Source organism: Quercus robur, chromosome 8 (assembly GCF_932294415.1).
Source record: "Quercus robur chromosome 8, dhQueRobu3.1, whole genome shotgun sequence".
NCBI lineage: Eukaryota > Viridiplantae > Streptophyta > Magnoliopsida > Fagales > Fagaceae > Quercus > Quercus robur.
In genome coordinates, this window is record NC_065541.1 from 39099098 (window position 1) to 39120637 (window position 21540).

Genomic DNA, 21540 nt, shown 5'->3' on the forward strand with positions numbered 1-21540 from the left:
TGCTATAAAAAACCAACCACACACCTCTTTAATGTCTATTGAGAATCGGGGGAGTCACTCTGGAACTACGTGAATCGTTTTAGCAATGAGACACTTCAAGTGAAGGAGATAGACGGTGGCGGCATTGTGGCCCAAATTCCTATGAAATTCCTTGTTTAAATTTTAAAGGTAAAGAATTTATTAAATTTTCCATTAAAAAAAAAGAGATTATGTTTTTTCTTACAAATAAAAAGAGTTATTTTGGATGACTTATAAGTCGTCTGTTGAAAGACTCAACAAAACTCAAGGATTCTATTATAAAAAAGATTTTACTAACAAAATATCCTAAGGACATTTATTGATGAACAATTTTTGAAATTTTCGTAATAGTGGTATCAACAAAATTTTCTTAAAATAGTTTAGTAACAAATGCTCTAAGAATACCAATTAATCAATCTATTAAAAAAAGTCCAACAAAATACAAGTCTTCTCCAAATGAAAAAAAGGAAAAAAAAAAAAAAATCGTTTTCCTGTTATTAGAATGGACCTCACACTTTCAAATGCCTTTGTCTTGGGATATCGTTCTAAATAGAAAATTCTCACAAACATCGCTTATTACATCATTTCGATAAAATTGGAACGATAAAATTGGAACATCATTTTGATAAATGTCGATGCTATAGTTCATTTGTAATGAAATTTGATAATTATTCTTAAACTTTCTGGTAAATGCACAAACACTCCGTTTAGTTGAAGGTTGGTTTTTTTGTTTTTCTTTTAAAGTATGTTTGGTAAACTGTAATAGACACTATAATATAATAGATATTTTTAAAGAATAGCTATTCAGTTGTTTGGATGTGTTTCTATGCAAGTAATAGGCTAATAGTCATTCAAGATGAATAGTTATTCTTTAAAATGAAGAATAATTCCCTATCAAAAGCCATGTAATCCCTATTTCTTGATCCAACTTAATTCACTTGTAAAAAAAATTCCAAAAAGCTCCTACCTGTCGCTGCTCTCTCTCCTTTCTGCCATATTAATTTATGGTTTTCAAATATAATAAGAACTTGTGAAAATCTGAAAAACCACAACTTGCCAAAATCTGAAAATCATATACTATGTTTTTCATAAAACAATATTTATTTATTAAGCTACCATTGTTGTTTTTGTTGTTGTTCTTCTTTATTATTATTTATTTTATTTTTTGAGAATCAATTTATGGTTCTTCAGGCCATAAGTTCTATATTAAAAATATTTTTCGCTAGTTAGTCTACGTACGGCTCGGCTCCAACGACTGAATTTTAATAATCATCAAATAATCTTGCACAGAAGATCGAATTGACTTTCTCAAAAAAAAAAACAAAAAAGAAGATCGAATTGAAATTTAAGGTGTTATCATTTTTTTCTTTTTCTTTTTTATAACATTTATGCAGTTATTATTATTTTTTTTTTTGAGGGGGACATTTATGCAGTTATTCATTTTGAAATTTGAACAAAAGAAATATATATTAATTATAAAATTGTCCAATTTATACGGATTAAGATGTTAAGTGTTGAAGTGGGCCCGTGTGTGGCTTGAATTGCCACATGCCCACCTTATTTGACCAAATCCTATTTGGAATAGGAACCTACCTCTTCAGTCGACTTTGACATATATATATATATATATATATATTAGGTTTTGAGAAGCAAGAGCAACTGTGAGATTATAGAGAAAAATTCCAATTAACCTAGTGAGCAGTCGCATGAGAGAAAATAGAGAAAAGAGAGGCAGCCAGCTTCTATTCTTATTTTTTTCTGTGAGAGAGTGCTAAGGTGTAATTGGGATTTGGGTTTCTTGAGAGTGTTCTTGTGCACTGTTGTATTTTTCTCTGATAATAGTAAAATCCCTGCAACTCCGTGGAAGTAGGCAAATTGCCGAACCACGTAAATATTGTCTTGTGCGTGTGATTGTTTTCTTTGGCGTGTGTTTTCTCTATTTGTTTTGTTTCTCATAGGTTATGAATTTTTGGTTAAATTCCCTACAACTGGTATCAGAGTCTAGGGTTAGGTTTGAGTGGGAGCAATGGCAGAGGAAGCAGGAAAGGCGTCTGGAATAGAAAAGTTCGATGGCACAGACTTTGGATTTTGGAGGATGCAAATCGAGGATTACCTTTATGGGAGGAAATTGCATCTACCGCTTCTAGGGGAAAAACCTGAGGCTATGAAGGCTGAGGAATGGGCTCTTCTTGACAGACAGGTACTAGGAGTTATCAGGTTAACTCTGTCTAAGTCTGTTGCACACAATGTTGTAAAGGAGAAAACCACAGCAAATCTGATGAAGGCTTTGTCTGGTATGTATGAAAAGCCGTTAGCAAACAATAAGGTGCACTTGATGAAGAAACTGTTCAATCTGAAGATGGCAGAGAATGCATTAGTAGCACAACATCTGAATGAGTTTAACATTATTACAAATCAATTGTCGTCTGTAGAAATTGATTTTGATGATAAGATCCGTGCACTGATCGTTTTGGCTTCTTTGCCAAACAGTTGGGAGGCAATGAGGATGGCAGTAAGTAATTCTACGGGAAAAGAAAAACTCAAGTACAATGATATACGAGATTTAATTCTGGCTGAGGAGATTCGCAGAAGAGATGCAGGTGAAACCTCAGGATCTGGTTCTGCCCTAAACCTCGAGACAAGAGGCAAAGGTAATAACAGAAATTCAAATCGGGGCAGATCAAAATCCAGAAATTCTAATTGGAATAGAAGTAAATCTAGATCAGGCCAACAAGTACAATGCTGGAATTGTGGGAAAACAGGTCACTTTAGGAATCAATGCAAAAGTCCTAAGAAGAAGAATGAAGATGATTTTGCTAATGCTGTAACAGAAGAAGTACAAGATGCATTACTTCTTGCAGTAGACAGTCCACTTGATGATTGGGTTTTGGATTCAGGAGTTTCGTTTCATACCACTCCACACTGAGAAATAATACAGAATTATGTTGCAGGTGATTTTGATAAGGTATATTTGGCTGATGGTTCAGCCTTGGATGTTGTTGGTATGGGAGATGTCCGAATATTGTTGCCCAATGGGTCTGTTTGGTTATTAGAGAAGGTTCGACATATTCCTGACTTGAGGAGGAATCTGATTTCTGTTGGACAACTTGATGATGAAGGACATGCAATACTATTTGTTGGTGGTACTTGGAAGGTTACAAAGGGAGCTAGGGTATTGGCTCGTGGAAAGAAGACTGGTACTCTGTACATGACCTCAAGTCCAAGAGACACAATTGCAGTTGCTGATGCAAGTATTGACACAAGCCTATGGCACCGCAGACTTAGTCATGTGAGTGAGAAAAGGATGAAGATGCTGCTGTCAAAAGGAAAACTACCAGAATTGAAGTCTATTGATTTTGACATGTGTGAAAGTTGCATCTTAGGAAAGTAGAAAAAGGTGAGCTTCTTGAAAACTGGCAGGATACCGAAGGCTGAAAAATTGGAGTTAGTACACACTGATTTGTGGGGGCCTTCTCCGATTGCATCCCTTGGAGGTTCAAGGTACTACATCACTTTTATTGATGACTCAAGCAAAAAGGTATGGGTTTATTTTCTGAAAAATAAATCTAATGTATTTGAAACCTTTAAGAAATGGAAGGCCATGGTTGAAACAGAAACATGTTTGAGGTCAGATAATGGAGGAGAGTACATAGATGGAGGGTTCAGTGAGTATTGTGCTGCACAGGGAATTAGGATGGAGAAGACTATTCCTGGGACACCACAGCAGAATGGTGTGGCCGAGCGCATGAACAGAACTCTCAATGAGCGTGCTAGAAGTATGAGGTTGCATGCTGGACTACCAAAAACTTTCTGGGCTGATGCTGTTAGCACTGCAGCTTACCTGATAAACCGAGGACCATCAGTTCCCATGGAATTCAGACTTCCTGAGGAGGTTTGGAGCGGTAAAGAGGTAAAGTTTTCACATTTAAAAGTTTTTGGTTGTGTTTCTTATGTTCATATTGATTCTGATGCTCGTAGTAAACTTGATGCAAAGTCTAAAATATGTTTTTTCATTGGCTATGGTGATGAGAAATTTGGCTATAGGTTTTGGGATGAACAAAACAGAAAAATCATCAGAAGTAGAAATGTGATATTTAATGAACAGGTTATGTATAAGGACAGGTCAACTGTAGTGTCAGATATTACAGAGATAGATCAGAAGAAATCTGAGTTTGTCAACTTAGATGAATTAACTGAAGGTACTGTCCAGAAAAGGGGTGAAGAAGATAAGGAGAATGTAAATTCACAGGTAGATCTGAGTACACCTGTAGCTGAAGTCCGCAGATCTTCCAGAAACATTAGACCTCCACAGCGTTATTCACCCACTCTAAATTATCTCCTGTTGACTGATAGTGGTGAGCCAGAGTGTTATGATGAAGCCTTGCAAGATGAGAATTCAACCAAGTGGAAGTTAGCCATGAAGGATGAGATGGATTCCTTGTTGGGGAATCAGACATGGGAACTGACTGAATTACCAGTAGGAAAGAAGGCTTTGCACAACAAGTGGGTATACAGAATAAAGAATGAGCATGATGGTAGCAAACGTTACAAGGCTAGATTAGTTGTTAAAGGGTTCCAGCAAAAGGAAGGCATTGACTACACAGAGATATTTTCTCTAGTTGTGAAGATGTCAACAATCAAACTGGTACTGGGAATGGTGGCTGCAGAAAACTTACATCTTGAGCAGTTAGATGTGAAGACAGCATTCCTTCATGGTGACTTGGAGGAAGACCTTTACATGATTCAGCCAGAAGGGTTCATTACTCAAGGACAAGAGAATTTAGTCTGCAAACTAAGAAAGAGCTTGTATGGCCTAAAACAAGCTCCTAGACAGTGGTATAAGAAATTTGACGGTTTTATGCATAGAATTGGGTTCAAGAGATGTGAAGTTGATCACTGTTGCTATGTTAAGTCTTTTGACAATTCTTACATCATATTACTGTTGTATGTGGATGATATGCTTATTGCAGGGTCTAGCATTGAGGAGATTAATAATCTAAAGAATCAATTGTCCAAATAGTTTGCAATGAAGGATTTGGGAGCTGCAAAGCAAATCCTTGGTATGAGAATCATTAGAGACAAGGCTACTGGTACATTGAAGCTTTCACAGTCAGAGTATGTGAAGAAAGTTCTCAGCAGGTTCAACATGAATGAAGCTAAACCAGTGAGCACACTCTTGGGTAGTCATTTCAAACTAAGCAAAGAACAGTCACTGAAGACAGAAGAAGAAAGGGACCATATGAGCAAGGTGCCCTATGCCTCAGCTATTGGCAGCTTGATGTATGCTATAGTGTGTACAAGGTCAGACATTGCACATGCAGTGGGAGTTGTGAGCAGATTCATGAGTAGGCCTGGAAAGCAGCATTGGGAGGCAGTCAAGTGGATTCTGAGATATCTGAAGGGTTCATCAGATACATGTCTTTGCTTCACAGGTGCAAGTTTGAAACTGCAGGGTTATGTAGATGCTGATTTTGCTGGTGATATTGATAGTAGAAAGAGTACTACTGGGTTTGTTTTTACTCTGGGTGGTACAGCTATATCATGGGCTTCAAATCTGCAAAAGATTGTCACTTTGTCTACTACAGAAGCTGAGTATGTTGCAGCAACTGAAGCTGGAAAGGAGATGATTTGGCTACATGGTTTCTTAGATGAATTGGGTAAGAAGCAGGAGATGGGCATTCTATACAGTGACAGTCAGAGTGCAATATTTCTTGCTAAAAATTCAGCTTTTCATTCAAAGTCGAAGCACATACAGACAAAATACCACTTTATCCGTTATCTTGTTGAAGATAAGCTGGTAATACTTAAGAAGATTTGTGGATCTAAAAACCCGGCAGACATGTTGACTAAGGGTGTCACTATTGAGAAGTTGAAGCTGTGTGCAGCTTCAATTGGTCTTCTAGCTTGAGGACAGGAGGATGAGTTGCAGGGATGAGGGATTGTGTTATGGAGGATTGTAGTTGATGTTTACAGCTTGTGAGCCCTTAAGGGCTAAGGTGGAGCTGATGGAGGAGTTTGCTAGTGTAGCTTGATCAATTCAAGCCAAGGTGGAGATTTGTTGAAGTGGGCCCGTGTGTGGCTTGAATTGCCACAAGCCCACCTTATTTGACCAAATCCTATTTGGAATAGGAACCTACCTCTTCAGCCGACTTTGACATATATATATATATATATATATATATATATATATATTAGGTTTTGAGAAGCAAGAGCAACTGTGAGATTATAGAGAAAAATTCCAATTAACCTAGTGAGCAGTCGCATGAGAGAAAATAGAGAAAAGAGAGGCAGCCAGCTTCTATTCTTATTTTTTTCTATGAGAGAGTGCTAGGGTGTAATTGGGATTTAGGTTTCTTGAGAATGTTCTTGTGCACTATTGTATTTTTCCCTGATAATAGTGAAATCCCTGCAACTCCGTGGACGTAGGCAAATTGCCGAACCACGTAAATATTGTCTTGTGCGTGTGATTTTTTTCTTTGGCGTGTGTTTTCTCTATTTGTTTTGTTTCTCACAGGTTATGAATTTTTGGTTAAATTCCCTACATTAAGTTAGATTCTAAATGTAACTTTATAAATAAGGGTATTTTAGGGAATTAATTTAAGTATGTATTCATTTTCCTAGAGTTAGGGTTCTATTTCTTTTGTCACAAAACAAATGAATAATAATAATTATTTCATTACTAGTCGCTAACCCGTGCAATGCACGGGATAGTTAAATAGATATTTAATTAATCTACCTCACATTAAAAGAAAAAGCTAGTTAAATAAATATTTAGTTAATCAACCTTACATTAAAAGAAAAAGCTAAAAGAATCAAGGAAAGGCTGATTTACCCACCAAGAAAAAGCTAAAAAGGAAAGGAAAAAAAAAAAAAAAAAAGACATTGAAAAAGAAATAAAGGAAAAACTATTTTTTTTTTTTTTTACAAAACAATGTTGAAAACTAAGGCAACATTAAGACAATGGGAAATCTATTTGCAAAGGTTTGCAACCTTTGTATGTTTACTTGGCTCAAGGTCAAAATCCAAATTCAATTTTGAAACAATGAAAATATACTTCATATTAATTGTAAATCAGTCTCACTACATAAATTCACTTTTCGCTCTGATGTATTTTGTAGATCAAATACTGTCAAAAGAATTCTAATAAACACAATTGCCACATCTATATTTGTTGTAGGCATTTAATTTACATAGAAGCCAATAGCAACCGCAATAGCTATCACGGTTGCTCAATGCTATGACAATCTAGATCCAAACATTCTCCTTCTAAAATCTCATCTCTTTTCTTTAAACCTGCACATCAAGCTTTGTGAACATGCATCCCCCTTATCTTCATGGAAGAACAAAAGAAAATGAAGTTGATAGCTGTATATTTATTGGCTGCTTTGCAAAGGAACACCACTCCTTCAACTAATGACGTAAGTGTAGCTTTTATATAATAATCACTAAAGGCAATGGTGAAATTGACCAAAACATCAATTACAAATCTGAAAATAACATGTATACATATACCATATAAGAGGTTAATACTCACTGATATTTGTCCACAAACCCACATGAAAAAAAAAAAAAAAAAAAACACTTTACAAATTAATGCCAAGTGCATGTTCTTCCTAAATGATCTCTTAGGCAACCCCTTTTATGTTGACCATAGACTAACCCAATTTCCTAAATCAAAACCAATCCACCACAATATCAAAACCTAAGTCATATTTAAAATCCAAATTTTAAAAAGGGAAAACAAAAACCTTACCAGTGGATGTATATAGAGGGTTGTATATAGAAATGGACCCAAATTAGGTTTCAACCACTATAAAACGAATTCTAATTCAAAACCAAATCTACCACAATTACATACAGTGCATTTAGTGAGTCATTGTGGCGGAATGCGTGGACTTGTTTGATAAAATATGTCAAAGTATCTGTGTGGGATTGGGGGAAGGAGAAATAAATTGAAAGCAATGGGATAATGTTACTATATTATTTTCTTGGACACCTGCCATGCTTGGTTAGTTAACAATCAATAGCATTTTTTTTTTTTTTTTTGTTTTAATGTAGGATGAGAGCACGGGTGGTGTTTTAGTGTGTTAGCAATTCCTATGACAACCAAAACCAAGAGACACAAACCATGAAGTTGACTTAAAATAATGCGAGAGTATAACTATCAAATTCTAAATAAATAAATAAATAAAAGCAAGAGGGAGTGAGATAACGCAACGTGTGGCTTTTTGAAAGGCCACACATTTATTAACAGCTGTTACTTATCAATACAAAGGCAGGGAAAGAAACAGTTTTATGGTATAAAAACACAAGTCCTCAAGCAAAGCCTAAAGCCTCTTGGCTGGTGATTTCTAACAAAATGGAACAACCTCAACATGCATAAAAAAATTCAACACCTAAAATAATAGAGCAACCATTAGTCAACTCAACAAATCAACTAAAACTTAATTGTAATTGTAAGGTGACTTCATAGATGTAAAGATTACAAAAATAAAATAAAATTATGCTAGTACAATTTATGCAATACTAATGTATAATAAATTATGAAAAGGCAACAAACAACAAAATTAAAACTTCCAATGTTCAAAACCTTACATGACATAGAAGCATTAACTCAATTTCTTTTCACTTTGCTGCAAAATATGAAACAGCAAATACCAAACCACATAACTATTTATACCAAAAAAATCACAAACTTAGTCATCCATAAAAATTAAAATAAATCTGGGCATCCCAAATTCATCAACAACACGAAATTTAAACTCTAATCAACCACCAATCTATCCAAACCTATTGTATCTGAAATTTCAACTACTACATACAATCCAAAAGAAACCAATACCGAAAAAACTCATTCTTTGCTTCATCTCTATGTAGGGTTTTAGGTGTCTTCGATTGTGTAATTCTTTTCATTTTTCTTCATCATTCAACCTTAATCAAAACCAATAATCCAAATACCTAAATCAAAGACAATCAACCCAAAAAAAAAAAAAAAAAAAAACTAAAATACTCTTGGTGGTTGACTAAAATAAAAATTTCAGTTTACAGAGATTTACAAACGATGTGAACTTTACATTGGAATCTTTGTTTTCCCCAAAAGAAAATTCATCTTTTCTAAGCACAACTCATTTTGGCATAAAAGTAAACCACAATCAAGTGAACAAATCAAAAGTTCTCAAAGCTTTAAATCAAGGCAATTAAAAACTAAAAACAAAGTTCAGAAAATATCATGTCCCAAATCATTTCATTAAGCAAAACATTGAAGCCAACCACACAAACACAGAAACCTAGTCACAGAATACAAAATTGACAGAACAATATGAAACACATAGCATTAATTTTAGTGAAGCTTAAATACATACATAGTATCTACACACATACACACAAACATAACACAAATATACATACATATCAAACGAACTCAAAAGCAAAATCAATTCAACAGATCAAATGAGTAGTGAAGACCAAATGGTTTATTGAAAAAATCCAACAACAAAAAAAAATGATCAAATCAGAATCAAGTTGAATAGCAACCAAACAAAATTTACAAAACCCAAGTTAAATTTCTAGTCCATTGAAAACCCATAGAGATTTTACTCAAATCAACAAATAGTTTTACAGATTCGAACACACACACACACACACAAAAGTCGAAGTACTCAGCATTAATCGATTGCTAATTAATCGAGTTGAACCCTAGGTTTGATAAAGAAAAAAAAAATCAACTTTATGCAATTTTGATCGAAAATCTCAAAAATAAGAAATAGACATTTCATTAAGCAAAACATTGAAGCCAACCACACAAACACAGAAACCTAGTCACAGAATACAAAATCGACAGAACAATATGAAACACATAACATTAATTTCAGTGAAGCTTAAATACATACATAGTATCTACACATATACACACAAACATAACACAAATATACATACATATCAAATGGACTCAAAAGCAAAATCAATTCAACAGATCAAATGAGTAGTGAAGACCAAACGGTTTATCGAAAAAATCCAACAAAAAAAATGATCAAATCAGAATAAAGTTGAATAGTAACCGAACAAAATTTACAAAACCCAAATATAAATTTCTAGTCCACTGAAAACCCATAGAGATTTTACTCAAATCAAAAAATAGTTTTACAGATTCGAACACACACACACACATAAAAAAAAAAAAAGTCGAAGTACTCAGCATTAATCGATTGCTAATTAATCGAATTGAACCAACTTTATGCAATTTTGATCGAAAATCTTAAAAATAAGAAATAGAAGAAGAAGAAGAAGAAAACGAACCCTAATTTTCTGAAACAAAGTTCTAATTCAATCATCTGATGCAATCTATATATTTTTTAATGAAAAAAAGCAGAAAATTTTAGATCCGATGTGAAATCGTATAGATTACCTGAAAATACGCTGAAATCTATGAAGAGCGTGCAAAGCAAGCTAAGATAAAGCTTTAAACAGAGCAAATGAGCGATTGGGGATGGCTTACAAGGGAGAGGTTTGAGGAATAAAGAGACAAAGCGGAGAGAGAGAGCTCAAAGGTTAGGGTTTTGGGTTTTAAGAATGCATCAATGCGTATAGGTTAGAGAGAGCAAGTCGCATAAAAGACTGAAAAAAGAAATTAAAAAAAAACGAAATTTAAAATAAATTAATAAATTAATTAAATGCTGACGTGAAAAAAAAATTAAATACTGACATGGAAAACTGTGGAAATTTCAAAGGTTTCGGTTTTATATATATATATATATTGATAATATTTTGTATTTCCTATAATACTTATTTTTGTACTTATATAATTATCGTATCGTTACAATGTACCGAATATGCCCTTAGTTTTTTCCATCATATAAAAACTTCAATTATTGGAACTAAGAAATAGGATAATGTACTATCATCTTCATACAAGGGTATAAAAGGACTAACACAAAATAGTAGGTGTCTAGCTGGATTGAAAGTTGAGCCAGTATGGCTCTACAACCCAAATTAGTCACGCACGTGATTTTTTTTTTTTTTTTTTTACAATAAGTCAATAAGTCAAATGACATAACAGAGTGCACAATTTTTTTCACACTTGCTTTAATGTTACGTTGTTGGTATTAAATAAAACTAATGTCAATAATTGTCTAATGTAATTAAAAATGATATTATTGTAATTATAGTGTGCTGAGTACCGATTTAATAAGTTGTGAAATTTGTTATGTTTACAATATTATGGTTTATGTGGTCATGGGATGGATGAAATGGAATCATAGAATCCATCAATAATCATATGAGATAAACTCTACAAAGTTACTTAAAATTAATATATTTTGCTTATCTTCCTCTTTACTTAAATTAGTTATTAATAATTTTTTATAGGTAAAAAATTTGATTAATATTATGAATACAAAGTAAAACTTAATTTTTAAAATTTCATAAAATTATATAAAATCCTAGAGAAAAGTAGATAAAAGAGAAATAATCTTATATACCTCTTTCCATATGCATAATTACTCTTACAATACATAGCCTTCTAAGTTCTAATTGTGTGAACTGTGAACCCACAGGCATATTGCAAGGAGGTAATGCGTCATATGCTTGAGATAATTAATACTCTAAATCTCAACATCATTAATTGGTTCTTAAGGATGAATAGCACTTTCTATTGAGTTGCTCACACATAGTAATTGAAAAAATAATAATTGGTTGGCCTACAGTGGTACCGGTATATGCTTTGAATTTATGATTTTCTTACCGAAGATGAAGCTCAATCTAATGGAACATGATTTGCGAGGTCATTCTTTATTCTCTCTCTCCTTAGTATACACATTAAAATATTAGCACCAAGATGCACGCCAATGCTTTTCTTCTTTTTAAAAAGTTGTAATTTTATCAAACATATGCATTACAAGTTACAACTATCATCTTACTCCATATGTGAATAAAATGACTTTCTTCCAAACCTAGTTTAAGGATCCAACGCGACTCCAAAGTCTAAATAAAACACACTAAAATTTAAGCTACAACCTTTTTTATTTTATTTTATTTTTTATCTACCTTTAGGAATCAAAATCTCAGAAAACACTGCCCCGGCAGACATAAATCCATTCAAATCCGTACTCGCAAAACTTTGTTCTTCCTTGCTTGTAACGGTGACCCTGCTGTTGCTATTTATACTTGTCACTTGTCCATCGCTACTACTGAACATGTCACTACTATCATATACAATGGACTTATTAGGGATGAGAGCTTTCTCAGCTTCCATCACCTCAATTTCAACCCCACGAAGTGTCACCTCTTTATTTGCTGCATTCTCTTGCAACTGCAATGTAAACTCAAGGCCCCACACCACATCGTTCATTGATGGGCGTTCGGTTCCATTGTCAAGCAAACAATTTGTAGCGATCTCAACATATTTCTTCAAACATTCCACTGCAATTGTACCCTTCAAAAATGGATCAACAATCTCATCAAGTTTTCCATAGCGTTGGCACTGTTTGACCCACTCTACCAGGTTGACTTGCTCTTTCACCGCCATACGTGTAATGGGTGGCTTTGCACACAATACTTCACACAACACCACACCAAAAGAATACACATCAGATTTCTCAGTTAACTGTTGACGTAGATAATATTCTGGATCCAAATACCCCATGCTACCTTTCACCACGGTGCTGACGTGAGCCTTGGACATGCTAGTGGGGCCTAGTTTTGATAACCCAAAATCACACACCTTGGCAGTCCATTCCTCATCCAATAAGATATTTGTAGTCTTCACATCACGATGAATGATCATGTGCTTTGCGCCTGTATGAAGGTAGTTCAACCCATGTGCTGCACCAATACAAATCTCGAGTCGTCGTTTCCAGGAAAGAGGCGGATTATCAGTATTGTAGAGATGATCACGGAGGGTCCCACGGGCCATATAGTCATACACTAGGATCATCTCATTGCCATCGTTACAATACCCAATGAGAGAAACAAGATGCACATGGCGGAGTTGAGATAGCATCTCAATCTCGGTCTTGAACTCATGTGCCCCTTGTTGAGACCCCGGCTTCAATCGTTTGATGGCAACGGGGTTGCCCCTAGCCCACCCATCAATGTACCCTTTATACACGTTTCCAAACCCACCAGCACCAACAATGAACACACTATCAAAGTTGTTGGTTGCTGCTGTAATTTCAGACAGTGTAAAATAACGACACAAATCAGCTGGTAGTGTTGTTGTTGACCCCTGGGTCTTCGTTGACTTGGTCGTATCATCGTAGTCTCCGTACTTGACTCTCTTGCTCCTTCGGAAAATTATGAAACCGACAATAAAAAAGATTAAGACTATGCCGGAAACCACACCCGAAATAATTCCAATTTTTGTCGTCTTGTTGAACTTCCGCCCATTTGGTTGTTGGATTAATGGTGGCGGAACCGTAGATGACGTCGGAGCCGGGTCTGGGTTGGACCCGGCGAGATTGCCTCCGGTGGTGTTGATTTTGAATATTTCCAGCCCGTTCAAAATAGCATCGTTGTAAGCTGTCTGCCGATCATCTGGGTTTGCTTGCAGTGCAACGGAAAGGTTCATTTTCTTCTGATTTAATTTGCCGGGCATCGGCACAACATAATCAACAAACATTGGAATCCCTTTTCCACCACTCCATTGGATTACATCTACACCGTCCGCTGCAGCAGTTTGATTGGCTATATAGATGTAAAAGACCCTCTGAGAGCTGCCGGTAATCTCTGGTTGAAACTCGCAAAAATGAAGCCTCACCATGTAAAAAAAGCCAGAATCCACGGAAAACTCCCAAGTAAGATTATAGAGCTTGTTATTGGTTTTGTTCGTACCCATTGTCCGGGCAGTTTTGTAGACTTCCTCTGGTGCTGTATAATTTGGAATTTTGTTGAACATCAAGGAAATAGAGGTGTTGACAGGTAGAACACTATGGTCGTTCACAACCAAGTAATCATTATCGCTCAACCAGCTCCGGTACATACCAGTAGTGTCTTCAGCGGGTGAGATAGACCTTCCACCAACGTTTACACGGTACTCCGTCTCAAGAGCCGTGTTGTTTTCGATGCGGTATGGTTGCACCTGGCCAATAAATACAGCCCCATTTTTTTCAGCTGCAGTGTAATAGAGATTGGGAGGCATTGATACGACTTCTATTCCGTTGATAAAAGCATATGAATCTGGCCTTGGAGTGAAAGTTATGTTCAGAGTTTTCTCATCCCCAACATTTACACAGAACTCCTTTGAAAGATTTTCTAAGTGAAGAGCGTCAGCAGTAAGAGCAGCACTAAAGTTTCTTAGGAGAGTAAAGGGACCAGCTTTGACAGAGAAGTAGGCCTTAGAGCTGTCAAAGTTTGGGTATGAAGCTGGGTAAAAGTAAAAACGGATGAACTTCTGGCCTGAAGTCACTGAAAAGATATAGGTGAATTCGGAGCGTGAGAAGCGTACTGTGCTGTAAGGGACCAGAAGCACCGCGGTACGAGATTGAGGCGCTGTAGAGATGGCTGATGAGTCATGGGGATCTAATGGAGAATATGTTGAGTTGATGTCTCCGATCCAAGTCCGCGGATCTTGCGTAGTACTGTTGCCAGAGAAGCCACAGTCAAGGGCTATGTTCTCAACAGGGTTGTAAGGGGCCAGTAATTCACCAGCGATGGGGCTGGTAAAGTGGTAGAAAAAGAGGAAGACGTAGAAAGGGCTGAGCATAAATGGGTTTTGAAGATTAAGGTATTTTTTGCTAGTTTTGCTCATTGTTGCAAAGCCAATAACTACGCACACAGGAGGAGACTGGTAGAGAAAGGGAGGGAAGGATGGAGGAGATAAATAATGAGAATACGTACTGTCAGTCAAAACTTTTTAGATTAAGCCATCGTGACAATTTGTTTCGTTTTTGCCCTTCATTTATTAATTTCTTTCTTTTCTAATAAATATTCTACTTAGAGTTCGTTTGGATTGAGTTTATTTTTCCTGAAATTGAAAACACTGTAGTAAAATAATTTTTAAATGTGTGAATAGTGTCGTAGGACCCATTTTTAATGGAAAAGTTACTGAAAAGTAAAATTTGTGGGTCCGTAAACAGTACACGAGTGCACTATTCATGGTTGACTTGGTCAAATAGTGCGGCTGGGAAAAAGAAAAAAAAAAAAATCATAAAACGTAGCCCAGGATTCAGCGGAAAACGCTGAATCCAAACGGGCACTTAGCCTCAACTGATTTTGGAGAAATTATTAGGTAGTCTAGGACTACTACAAGGTCAGCTTGTTGATCTTGTAGTTCCAACCAATAGAAACAAGACACATCATGAAAAATGAATGACATCAACTTAGTTGTCACATCATTCTAATACACCCACAGATTTTAACATCGTTAATCCTGTCTGTTAACTCGTTTGTAAATTTCAAAATTTCATTTGGGAATTGGGTCGGTGAAAGATTTTAGAAGGTAAAAGCTTTCAAAATTCATTATTTTGAAAATTCTCTCATCCTTTTTTTTTTTTTTTCCTCCTCATGGTCCATCTACATGTTCATCATCATCACTATTTGCTACTACTTTCTTCCACCGCAACGTTGGCAACACTTCTTCTCTATTTCTACTTCATTAGTTCTTGCGCAAGCCTACTGATGAAGCGTAAGTTCATCAGTCAGAGGTAGCAGATGGAACTGACCTTCAGCCCGAGTGATAGTGTCCTCAAAGTGGTCACCGGTGTGGTGCCTGCCACAAAGTCTCCGATGCCAAAGTCAATATCAAGAAGTTATTGATGAAAAAATAATGCAATATCACAAAGCGAGGAAATATATCTCAAAAGTATCTCCGTACCTCGTGCTGGTGATGTGAGAGCCTTATATATAGGTTCCTTTGGATTCTGACCGTTGTGGCTAATAATGGGATGTTAATGCCCTTCTTGGTAACGCTTTCTGCTTAATATCGGGGTCTTAATGTGCTTTCAATGGTCTACATAGCTGTTATTGTAACCGTCGGAGGTTTTATTGGTGGTATTGAAATGGGCCTAATGCTTATGTCAGCGATGGAGGTACTTGTCTCGGTTCGTCCAGGAGGATGACTTCGCCTGTAACGTTATGTTCGTCTGTAGTTGGTTTCGTCAGTCCTATCAGCTGCCCTCGTATTTTGTGGTTGTCTTGACATGTCATGACGATCATGGAAGGTGAAGAGTTTTTTTTTTTTTTTTTTTTTTTTTTTTTTTTTTTGTGTCCTGTAAGCAACTCTTTTGGGATTTTGCGCCGCATTAAATGCGTAGTGGCGGCTCTTCAGAGGGAGTGGCCACGTGGCACTTTTTGTTTATTGGGGTTAATGCTCCGCTTTGTGGGACTATTGGGCTTTCCGCTGGTTTTCAATCGTTTTTGAGCCTTAATTTAAAACTTCTCCTCTTCTAGTTTCCTTTTTCAAAAAACAAACACAAAAACTTCCAATCACTGCTCTGAGCGATTTTTTCGAACCTTCATTCTGCAAATCTTCTCCAAACCAGTGTGCTGCGCCTTGGTGCTTCGCCGTTTGTTGAGGTATGTTTTCCCTTACATGTTTTTACCTTTTCCTTCTATCTTACTGTAATATAGCCTCTGATTCTCTTTTTCTTTTCTTCTTTTGCTTTTTGTTGGTCTTCGATTTCCTGGGGGATTCAGTTTATGTTGTCTCCCTTTGCCCCTTTTTTATGTATTTCCATGGTTAATAATTCTGAGGTTAGGATAGCTTGCTCATCAATTTCCTTTCTTTTTGTGTGCCTAGGAGGGTCTTTGGGTGTTTTCCCACATTTAGAGAATTTTGTTTTTGAGGGCAATTCTCTGAGTGTTGTTTTGGGCAACTTACTGCCTTTGCTTCGCCAATCGCTTAATTGGTTCGAGGGTCTGGTGAGAGGGAGAGAGGTGATGTCTGAGGTTAGGTCTAGCGACCTCAAGACTAGGTTATTGTCTAATGGCGACCCAGTGGAGGGAGATACAGCCGTCTCTGTCCCTCGAGAGGTTAGGGCTTTTTATGCCCTTGGGGAGGTGTGCGGTTTGGATGCCGACACTATGAGTAGATTCAAGGATAGGTTTCAGTTTCCGGAGCGGGTTCGTGTTCGTCGACCTAATGACGAGGATAGGGCCTGTCATTGTTTCCCAGGTGAGTATGTTTTTATGAGTCGGCCTTCACTTGCGGGCTTAGGCTCCCCGTCCACCCGTTCCTGATGGAACTTTTGACCCATTTTGGTATTGCTCCTGAGCAGTTTATGCCTAACTCGTGGACAATTGTGGTCAACTGTATGCAAATATGGTTGGCCGCCAACGGAGACATGATTAAGGTAGGTGAACTCACCTACCTATACCGTTTGAAAGAGTTGAAGGAGTATGGATACTATGAGTTAGTCCCTTGGGAAAGAAGAACAAGGATTGTCAAGGGTTTACCTTCGTCCTTCAGATATTGAAAATTGCGATTTTTCTTTGTGTCCGGGGATGATTTCGAGACTCAATCTAGCAGGGATTGGGGCGATATCCCGAGGTTGTTTCATCGGTGGGGAACCCTGACTTTAGGTGCGTCAGTATTTCTCCTTGTCGTTTCAGTTTTGCCGTTTTTAATGTTTATTGTCACTAACTCCTTTATCTTCTATTTGGCATAGTTAAGAGACGGCTTAAGCTTAAAAGCATGCATAAGGAGCGTATTGAAACCACGATAGGATATGCAAAGACGATTGAAAGTTGGGACGATCTGGTTGATCCCCAGACCCTTGCCTTCTACAACCTTGGACTTGACCGTCTCCTTACGTTCTTCGTAACATCGGTATTGAAGGAAAAAAAAGTAAGTATTGTCATCGTTAGTGTTGACTCTTCTCATGTACACTTTGGGTTTTCTGTTAAGTGTTTTTCTCTTGCAGAAATGACGACCATGTTCAACAAGGATATGCACGCGAAAATGAGGTCCAAGAAGGATGAGCCGCCGTCAAACATAGGGAAGAAGGCAGTGCGCGTTACCGGGAAGGGCCCCTCCGTCACTCCCCTTGGCTCCGTCACTCCTATAGTTTCTGTTATTGAGATGACGAGGACGGCTTCTCCAGCCACATCGGTAGAAGAGATCCCTACCTCGGGTTCCAAAAGGCCACGTGTAACTGGTAAGGAGAAGGAGAAGGTTGATTCCCGATCGTCCACTATATGGGATGACCAGAGACTGGCAGTGGACAGGGCTCATGAGGTTGTGACTGCAGCAGACTTGAGGACCCTCTCTGACATGCCTCTTAAAGAGGTTGCGTCTCGTCACGTCCATAGGCTTGTTCAGGTATGGTGTTAACCTCTTTTTTTTTTTTTTGGCTGACGACTTAAAAACTTCTTTCCAGGTGTTGGGGGAAAGTCTTCACATCACCTCTGAGTATTTTACTTAAGAGGCTAAAGTGGAATCCTTAACATCTAGGATGGAGGCCTTGGAGAGGGAGAATTCTGAGCTGAAGAAGAATTTGATCGTTTCTATGGACGAGACTACCTCTTTAAAGGCAAAGGTCAAGAAGCTAGATGACGACCTCAGAGTTGAGCACAAATTGACTCTGGAGAAGGACGAGCAGCTCCTTTCTACCAAGGAAAAACTTAAAACAATTGCCGCCAGATCAGTTGAGGCCTTCCAGACAACTGACGAGTACAACACAATACTTTTTAGTTGGTACTTCAAAGGCTTCGAGCTTCTTAGGAGATATCTGGTCAAGCATCCTACTGGGGTCGACATGGAGAGTTTGGACCTGGAGGAGGTTGATAAAGAGATGGCAATGGACAAAGCTGCTCAATCCTCTGCTCCAGAAGGTGATGCCCCTGAGACAGCTACTGACGCTCCGACTAGTGAAAATTCTGCTGTTGATGCCTGACCTGATTACTTAGAAAAAATTGTTATTTTTGTGGATGCCCGTTATGTTTTGGACCTTTTTTTTTTTTTTTTTTTTTTTTTGTAAATCTAATTTCAGAACAATTACTTGTTATCCCGTTTTGAGGACAATGTTTGTGGCCCAGCATTTATGGGTCTTTTTTGGGTATAACAACAATGGTAATTGCCCTTTGTTTTTGGGCTTTTAATTGAATTTGCTACATACTTACTTGTTCATCAAATGCTTGAGCTGTTTTACATTTGTCCATATCTTGTACTTTAGCATGAATCTTTAGCTATGATCTTTCCCTTCCATTTGTCACTGATTTGCTACTTAGTCTGCAACTCACCATCCTTCAGAGGGGCTTGAGTACAGCCTGAGCTTTGTTTTGATTTGTTTTATTTAGCTGTGAGCTTTTTTTTTTTTTTTTTTTTTTTTTTTTTTTTTTTTTTTTTTTTTTTTACGTGGGTTCATTGGTACTTGCACCCACTAAAGGATTATTCTTGCGTCAGTGGCTTACATCCGTTAAGGCGAAGTCTTGTTACTCGACTTATACCCCTTTAAGGGGTTTTGTTAGGTTTATGGATTCGTCAGTAACTTACATCCGTCAAGACGGAATCTTGTTACTTAGCCTTTTGGCTTTCACCCTTTCAAGGGATTTCGTCATGCCTATGGCTTCGTTAGTAACTTATATCCATTAAGGCGGAATCTTGTTACTTGGCCTTTTGACGTACACCCTTTCAAGGGATTTTGTCATGTTTGTGGCTTCGCTAGTAACTTACATCTATCAAGACAGAATCTTGTTACTTAGCCATTTTGTGGCCTATAACCGTTAGAGGGATCGTCAGTAACTTACATCTGTCAAGGCAGAATCTTGTTACTTAGTCATTGTAGGCCGTACGATTGACTAGACCTGCTTACATAAAGACATTAGATGAATAATTCTTTTATTAATTTCAAGAATGAATATATTTGTTTGTTACATCTATTGGTGGTACTTCTTTAAATGCTCAATGTTCCATGGTCAAGGGAGTCTTTGTCTGTCCATGGTTTCCAGGTGGTAACTGCCTTATCTTGAGTAGTAAACGACTCGGTAAGGCCCTTCCCATGTGGGACCCAGCTTTCCTTGTGTAGGGTCTTTAGTTGCTGTGGTGGTCTTGTGCAGGACGAGGTCACCTATGTCCAGTCGTCTGAGTTTAACCCTCTTATTGTAGTATTCGACCATCTTCAGCTGGTACTTTGTCATCTTGCTGGAGGTTTTGTCTCTTACTTTGTCCAGACAGTCCAGGTTGAGTCGTAGTTCATCGTCATTGCACTCTTCGTTGAACGTCTCTCGTCTGACGCTTGTTACTCCTACTTCGACCAGGATTACTGCTTCAGTGCCATAGGTGAGCCTGAAGGGGTCTCTCTTGTTGGGGTTCTCGCCGTGGTTTTGTAAGCCCACAAGACATTAGGTAATTCTTTTGGCCAGGCACCCTTCACGTCATCCAGCTTGGCTTTGATAATCTTGAGCAACGTTTGATTCGTTACTTCCGTCTGTCCGTTTGCCTGGGGATGCCCTGGGGACGAGAACTGATTCTTGATTCCAAGGTTTGAACAGAAGTCTCTGAAGCCTGGCTGTCGAATTGCCTCCCATTATCTGATATAATCGTCAATGGAATCCCGAACCTGCAGATTATATTCTTCCACACAAAACTCCGAATTCTTGCCTCAGTGATTGTTGCTAGAGCCTCTGCCTCAACCCATTTTGTGAAGTAATCAATAGCATCTAGTAGGAATTTTACTTGACTTTTACCTTGGGGTAGTGGGCTGACGATGTCGATTCCCCATTGTGCAAATGGCCACTGGGAGGCTATCGTCGTTAGTCTCTCTACTGGAAGTTGTTGTACCCGTATCGTTGGCACTTATCGCACTTCTTGATGATTTCAATAGTGTCCACCTGCATAGTTGACTAGAAATAACCTGTTCGTATTACCTTCTTTACCAGGGATCTGGGGCCGGCGTGGTTACTGCAAACTCCTCTATGGATATCTTCCAGTATGTATCTAGTTTCTTCTTCGTCGACACACTTCAAGTAAGGCATGGAGAAGCCTCTCTTGTATAAGGCGTCATTGAGGATCGTGAACTTGGCCGCCCTCTTCTTGATCTTTTTAGCTTCTTCTGTATTCTGAGGAAGGTGCCCGTCTTGGAGGAAAGACATTATGGGTGTCATCCAGCTGTTTGCGTTCTGGATGGTAAATGTTGGGACCTCTTCAATGCTGGGGTGTTTCTGGACTTCCATCGCCAAGTTCGTGCTAATCTCCCCTTTTTTTGATGATGCTAGCTTCGAGACTTCGTCTGCCCCCATATTCTGACTTCTTGGGATCTGTACGAACTCCACTGTATCGAACTCCTGAGTCAGATGTTTTGTTAGCCTGAGGTATTTCTGCATTCTCTCTTCCTTTGCTTCGTACTCCCCCCTAATCTGCCCGATCACTAGTCTTGAATCATTTTGGACTAGTAGGTTTTTAGCTCCAAGCGCCTTTCCAAGCCTCAATCCCGTCAGTATCCCTTCGTATTCAGCTTCGTTATTGGTAGCCGGAAATTTTAGTTGAACTCCATACTTAAGCATCTCTTCGTCGGGGGTGGTTATGATGACCCCTACTCCCCCCCTTCTTTGGGCTGATGAACCATCAGTTTGTATCGTCTATCGCTCAAC

At 37.8% G+C, this 21540-nt stretch overlaps 1 protein-coding gene across 1 annotated transcript; it reads right to left on the reverse strand.

Moving 5' to 3' along the window:
• Window positions 1-11832: 11832 nt before the first annotated feature.
• On the reverse strand, window positions 11833-14831 carry LOC126695451 (receptor-like protein kinase FERONIA). The gene has a single exon (XM_050392209.1). The coding sequence runs from the start codon at window positions 14759-14761 to the stop codon at window positions 12053-12055; it is 2709 nt and encodes a 902-aa protein (XP_050248166.1). The 5' UTR covers window positions 14762-14831; the 3' UTR covers window positions 11833-12052.
• Window positions 14832-21540: the final 6709 nt, after the last annotated feature.

Bases quoted from the DNA above. Each gene is read 5' to 3' on its own strand.
- LOC126695451 (XM_050392209.1), bottom strand. From the start codon at position 14,761: ATGAGCAAAACTAGCAAAAAATACCTTAATCTTCAAAACCCATTTATG.